Below are 7,521 nucleotides of genomic sequence, written 5' to 3'. Positions count from 1 at the left end.
CTCAGGCTACAGGGTTATCCCTAACCGCTTGACCATGACGACCCCTTCCATATCATTGATTGGCTCACCCCATGAAATAGCCCAGAGTTGTCATGTACCAGAGTCATTGAATCAAAGTTCACATCCCCATCCGTAGTAGTAGAGCGTATCGGGTGCACCTTGTGAAGTTGCTGCATATTTCCATCCTGTGTGCTATGTCGTAGTAGTATACTAGTTTATACTAGTACTAGGGCTGGGTGGTATACCGTTAAAAAAACGTGATAACGGTTTTCACCTACACAAGGTTAATTTTTGGATGAGAGAAGGTTTTGTTTGTTTTTATTCAAAGAAAAAAAGTGATTGAAATAAAAATGGAGTTTAATAAAAATTCTGGATTTTATCTCATTTTTAAATTTAATTTCATCCTTTTCTTCAGAAACATTGAGATGTGGGGGAAAATCGGCGCTTATGAAAAAAAAATCATGCAGAGAACTGGGATATTAATTCTCCTCAAGACAACCGTGATACACATTTTTTCCAGAACCCCCCAGCTCTAACTAGTACTGTATACTATAGTGTAGCCCCATAATGCACGCCGCTACGCCAGTGGAACACTGTTATAGTCATTGAGAAGCTTTTACTACCAAGTGCTACACCGCTATGACATTACACAGTGCCTTAACCCATTTTAGGCTGATGCAGCGTATATGTTATTTACCCTTCATTCAGATACCCTTCATACCGCTGCATTCAGATTTGAGTTGTTTTATTACAAATGTGGGTATGTTAGAGCGGAATGAACACTTTCTAATGCAAGATGAGGCTCCTAGCTTTTAAATGTATTAAATGCATATTTCATGTTGATATGTGCTTTGGGGGCTGAGATATTTATGTTTGTATAGGCAGAGGGCACCTCTGTTTTTTTGCCCGTGCCTTACGGTAGGGACACATTGACGCAAATTCGGCCAAGCGAAGCGAACTTCGGCATTCATTCCTATGAGAGAGGCGAAAGCAAGTGAACAGGAGCGAAGCGGAAGCGAAATCATTAAACAAAGTTTAATTTTATGCAAATGAGGAGCGTATTCGCCTGCGGCGGCCCAATCACATCAACAATATAACTGTCTCATTCCATTCGATTCGCCGCAACGACCTGATGACGGTTGGGCTGTCACTGAATTTCGCCTCTCTTCGCCTCGCTCGTTTCGCCTCCTATGTGTCCCTACCGTTAGGCTAAAATGGATTAAGTAATGCATTACGACTTGGTCCATGTCATTCTAGTAACAGTAAGTTTACAACAGGAGGCCGTGTCTTAATGGGATGCAGTAATAGCATATTATAGGCCTACCAGCATCGGCCCTGCCGTGGCCAACCGGTGAGGAACTCGCCTGCCATGCAGTATCACTAAATCAAAGTAGTGTTGCCTGTTGGTACATTGGGTTCCTCACTTGTGCCCCACATTCTCCTGTCGTCCACCCTGTTGTTGTGGGAGCTTTCTCGAGCCCTGTGGCCCTCCCTGACCCTGTCCATCCGGTGCCAGTCTCAAGCTCACCTCCCCATCCGTAGTGGTGGAGCTTATCGGGTGCGCCCCCTTGTGGTGCGAGGCAGCGGCGGCAGCAGCAGCAGCAGCAGCCGATTGCGGCTGGATGGCCACCATGAAGTGCCTCTTGAAGGTGTCGCTCAGCACGATGTAGAGGAAGGGGTTGATGCAGCTGTTGGCGTAGCCCAGCGAGATGGCCATGTTGTAGGCCAGGGCGAAGGCGGCGCTGGGCTGCTGGACGCCCAGGTGCAGCAGCTGCAGGACGTAGTGGGGGGCCCAGCACAGGAAGAAGGCCAGGCAGATGGCCACCGCCATGCGTGTCACCTTCTTGGTGCGCAGCCTCAGGCTCCGCGGAGGCAGCGGGGCCACGGCGGAGGCCATGTGCCGGAGGATCTTGAAGAACACCACGCAGATGACGAGCAGGGGCAGCGCGAAGGCGAAGACGAACTGGTAGAGGGTGAACCAGTAGATGTCCGACGCCGGGTTGGGGAGGAGGAGGGCGCAGCCCACCCGGTCGACACCGCCGCCGCCGCCGCCGCCGGGTAAGCGCATGAGGCCAGAGTACATCAGCACCGGGGTGATGGAGAGCAGTGAGAGCACCCACACGGCGGCCACCACGGCCACGGCCACGCACGGCGTCCGCACGTGGCCGAAGCGGAAGGGGTGCACCGTGGCCAGGTAGCGGTCCAGCGTCATGGCGGTCAGGATGTAGGTGCTGACCTAGGGGTGGGCATTAAAAGATAGAAGAATATAAGATATAAGATAAGAAAAGATGAGATAAGGTAAAGCTTTATTGTCTGTAGCACATGAAACAGAAAATTGCCTTTGGTGTGGCTCATTCTCACAGACATTAGACAAGACTTGACAAAACAGGATATAACAAGACAAGACAATACATGGGTGTGGGTGATAATATGGCAAAAATGGAGTTGAAGGAGAGGATTGTGCACATCCCAGGAAAAAAAAGCTGCCGGACGAAGGCCAACTGTAGTTTTCAAAGTGAGAAGTCCGCACACTTAAAATCCTTTTTGTTGTATTTTATTATTTCATTGCAGGATTCTGATGAAGACTGTTGAGGTAGAAACGTAATCCTGCCATGAAATAATAAAATACAGCAAAAAGGATTTTAAGTGTGCGGACGTCTCACTTTGAAAACTACGATATGGCAAAAATGTCATGAAATGATTTTTTTAAACATAAAATCTCGATTTCGATCGGAAAAATAAAAACAACAAAAACAAAATCAGGTATTTTATATACTTGCAATTTGCAATTAATTAAAAATGTTAACACCCTGATGACACTCTCATAAAGGAAACTATTGAAATGCAATAATGTAAAGAATAAACATGAAGACAACAACACTAAGTAAGTTAACATCACTCAGATACTGAGAGTAAACATCACGCAAGACGATATACAAGATTTGTCCACTTTCGCAGATTTCAGACAATCTTGTGCTCGATTTCACGATTCAAGTTCAAGAAGAAACTCATTGTCATGTCGACACATAGTCGATAGGAATTTTTCGTGGCATATCCCCAACATCAGATACATACAATTGACAACTCATTCACGATGTAGCCCCTTAATGCAAGCCGTACCTCCTGTGGAACGCTGTAATAGATATTGAAAGTTAACTACTAGGCCTATAGTACTACACTACTATGACAGTGCACAGGGCCTTTAGGAATACATTACGAGTTGGTCATTGCCATTGTTGTAACAGCTAATTTATAATGCCGTGTCTTAAGGGGTTAATATCGTCATATCGCCCACCCCTACTTAGGTGCTGACCGTCTGGCTGTTGGAGTCCAGGGCGTTGATGACGGTGCACATGGTGGCGCCGAAGCACCAGGAGCCGTTGCCCAGCAGCTGGTGGATGAGGAAGGGCATGCCCAGGAGGAAGAGGAGGTCCGCCAGCGACAGGTTGAGGATGAAGATGTCGGGCACCGTCTGCTTGGCCCATGAGGCGCGGCTCCTGTGTAGTGAAAATGTTTGTGTTATAATAGTTTTCTTCTTTAGTTTTCTTTAGTTTTCAATTACTACTATTCCTATATTACAGTATATCATCCTTTTATTTATGTGTACCGTATATCATTTGAATCACGGGAAGTGATTGAACTGTGGGGAAGGGAAATGGTTAAATGGGTTGCCCTTTGTATACACTTCAGAGCTTGCTGTGTGGAATACTTTGTGTCTCCACGCAGTAACTTCTCCGGCCATTTACAATAACATTACATTACATAACACGTAGCTGACCCTTTTTATCCAAAGAGACATACAGCTATTTAGGTACAGGGTATTGGTTACAGTCCCTGGAGCATTGTGAGGTTAGGTGGTTGCCTTGCTCAAGGACACTTCAGCCACGGATAGAGGTGTAGGGAGAGGTCATGGTGAGATTTTGAACCTGTAACCCTCTGTTCACCTCCCTAACCACTAGGCCACGGTTGCCCAACCTTTTTTGTCTCGCGTACCCCCTAAGCCTCTAAGTTGTGCCATGAGTACCCCCTATCACTTTATCTGTCCTAATGTGACTACTCCATACATTTGTCATAGTAGTAACATTTTTCCAAATACCCCCTGCAGTATGCTCGCGTACCCCTAGTTGTACACGTACCCCTGGTTGGGAAACACTGCACTAGGCCACGGACGGTTGCCCCAATAAAATCTGAGTGTTTACCATCTGAGTTGCTTGTCTGCCCATATATATTTTTTTTTACTACACCTGGTCTTCTTCTTCTTCATGAGGATGGTGAAGATGACGATGCAGTTGCCCACCACCCCCAGGAAACAGATGGTGCCGAAGACGCTGGGCAGGATGACGTTGCCATAGTGCTGCCGCTGTTGACTTCTTCCTCCCCTGGCTTGATAAACATGCACACACACACACACGCGCACACACACACACACGCACACACACACACACACACACACACACACGCACACACACACACACACACACACACACACGCACACACACACACACACACACACACACACGCACACACACACACACACACACACACACACACACACACACACACACACACTTGATTACTTTTATTTGGACCCAAAAGGCAAGCATAAAGGTACAGGATCCAAATATTCTGGAACAGGCTACTGACAGGCCAGTAGATCTTAACAGACTTATACCAGTATCATTGTTAACAAATGAAACATCATTCAAGGATAAACAAAACATCTTTGTCTCCATTTTTGCATGCGATCGATGATAGCTGATACAGTGCAAAACTTTACCGGTGTTTTTGCAGTCACACACACAAGCATACACACATGCGCACGCACGGTTGCACGCACACACGCACGCACGCACGCACGCACGCACGCACGCACGCACGCACGCACGCACACACCACACACACACACACACACACACACACACACACACACACACACACACACACACACACACACACACACACACACATTTCACAGAAGGTTGAAATTGAAATGAGTGTTTCACCAGACTCCAATATGCAATTTCACAGACATACAGACATCAACAGACCCCCCCCCCCAACAGACAGACAGACAGACAGACAGACAGACAGACAGACACAGACACACACACACACACACACACACACACACACACACACACACACACACACACACACACACACACACACACACACACACACACACACACACAAAGCATGCACGGGCATCATGTACACACAAATATGCACACACACACACACACACACACACACACACACACACACACACACACACACACACACACACACACACACACACACACACACACACACACACACAGGGTGTGGATTTCTTGGAAAACCAGAAGGGAGGGGTATGTTTCATATTTTAATAGCGCGCAGCGATATTTGCACTAAGCGGAGTGCAGTATACTGCGCCCGTGACAAAGTTAGTGCAAGGGGTTATTATATGAGTAGGTGTCCTGGGTGCTTGAAATTACACAGCAGTGTATAAGCATTGAACGAAGGGCCATTGAGATAGTCATGATTATTATTTAATCAACAAGATGGATTAAATAAACACATGATCTAAAAAATAAAGAAAAAATACTCTAAAAGCAACACACAAAAAAAGAAAAAAAGGAAATGCTTGGAGGAAAAAGAATACCGTGTCATGCATCGTTGACTATTGTGCATCAAATAGAGTCAGCTGCAGCAGACGTGCAGGGGACGCTCTTGGATATTGTTGTTTTGGAGTGCGCCGATGATTTGAGGTTACTCCGGGCTTGGGAAATAACTATCAATACGTTGGTGTTAGTCTGATTAAATTCGAAGTGCATGAACGTGATTTTGGATATCTAATATTTAAACATCATAGTCACGGGTATTGGGCTGCACTGAGCAGAGGCTACAAGCATGATGCGAATGCGAAATGTGGGTAGTCTCTCTAAAATCAACTTTATCCAACAATCTCATAACCATGCTGCCAAGTCCCTATCATGAATGTAGTGTAAACAAGCATGGTTGCTGCAGACCACCACGTTGATGAACTGTGCAGGTTGGGAAACTGTAATGATTCACCAAGCTTGAAGGAACTGAAAGTATCCGGAGTCACAATTTAATTATTGGCAACCTGTGAATAATACATTGTCTTGGCGCAAGGGTTGTTCAATTGAAAATTGGCATACGCGCACAATTGAAGAAATGTTAACTTTCCCCTAACATCTCTAGGAGCACACGCCACCTCAACTCACAAGACATAATAATAACTATTATTAAAAACTTACCTGTATTACTTGGGTTTTCTGAAGAGTTTGATTCGAAATATGTGGATGTGTCTTCGATTGAACTATTGTACATATCCATCAGAAAGACTGCCGTGTGTGCCGTGAGTAATCCAGAAGGAATTTAGAGCTGAAATTCACTTTTTTTGTCTGTGGGCTGAATGATCTTACGCCTTTGAATTTTCCACTTTGGACATTTCTGTGGTGGATATTTGCCTTGAACAAAGAAACAAACCTAACTCAACTTTTAACTGCACGTCTGATCTGCCGCGCTCCTGGAACGCATCTGCCCATTGCGCACAGTGCCATGGGGTTGCGGCAGGGATGCCTTGTGCATATGGTCAGCCTGTACATGTGGCATCTGCGCTTGCGCAGTAAATAATCGTACTATGTCAATATGAAACATCAAATTTTACTCAGACTCTATTAGAAAAGGTATAGCTCATTTGCATTAAACCTAAATAAATAAACTAATGCGCATTGTCACTATGCGCAAAAGCCGGACGTCCGGACGTAGATTATTATTAGATTAAAGTCTTAATGGTATTGTGGCAGTCACTGTAGGCTACTTCCATGGGGACATAAAATTACGAAACAATTAATAGGCCAACTTGTTTTAGTCGAAGAAAGACTGTCAATTAATGCCGCTACGTAATCTATCTGAAGCACATGACTACAAGCAAATTGCTGCTACGCCCCTAACTACCACCAGATGTCCCAATAAACCATGATTTTGTTTGGCATGGATGCTGGTGAAATGGAATTCACTCGGCTCCCGATATTGCAGAGGTCCAGTGAAGTCCTCAACTTACCTATCCAGGAGGATTGCAGTGCAGTCAACTATAACACAACTTTGTAAAGGTAAAAAGCTTCCCCTAGTTTCTCTAAAGCGTGGTGTCATTGTATGACAATCATGCACACATAGCAAAATAATAATAATAATAATAAAAAATATATATATAATAATAATAATAATAATAAAAAAAATATATATAATAATAATAATAATAATAATAATAATAATAATAATAAGAAGAAGAAGACATGGCCATAGTCCTTAAAAAAGACTGAATGTTAACAATCCTTGGCTCAGGCATTTCAGTTGATTGAAGAAATGAAAAACAAACTTGATTGTCTGGGCAAATGCATTAAAATCACTAACGGGTACCAGCCTTACAGCCCTCTTTCAAAGTGTTATTAGTTGGCTGATATTTCCTTTTAGCAAAGTCAGGTCTTGTTGCTCTAAAAGCTGTCCTGC

At 44.6% G+C, this 7,521-nt stretch overlaps 1 protein-coding gene across 1 annotated transcript in view; it reads right to left on the bottom strand.

Moving 5' to 3' along the window:
• Positions 1-1,420: 1,420 nt before the first annotated feature.
• mchr1a (melanin-concentrating hormone receptor 1a) overlaps positions 1,421-7,521 on the bottom strand; it is a 12,889-nt gene continuing 6,788 nt past the window's right edge. The window contains exons 2-4 of the mRNA XM_063209120.1: positions 4,245-4,383; positions 3,314-3,497; positions 1,421-2,236 (exon numbers count right to left, since the gene is read on the bottom strand). Coding sequence (XP_063065190.1) covers positions 1,421-2,236; positions 3,314-3,497; positions 4,245-4,383 — 1,139 coding nt within the window. The remainder of the gene's footprint in view (positions 2,237-3,313; positions 3,498-4,244; positions 4,384-7,521) is intronic.

Source organism: Engraulis encrasicolus, chromosome 1 (genome assembly GCF_034702125.1).
Source record: "Engraulis encrasicolus isolate BLACKSEA-1 chromosome 1, IST_EnEncr_1.0, whole genome shotgun sequence".
Lineage (NCBI taxonomy): Eukaryota > Metazoa > Chordata > Actinopteri > Clupeiformes > Engraulidae > Engraulis > Engraulis encrasicolus.
The sequence above is the reverse complement of the archived record's forward strand: the minus strand, read 5'-3'. Positions and strand labels throughout refer to the sequence as shown.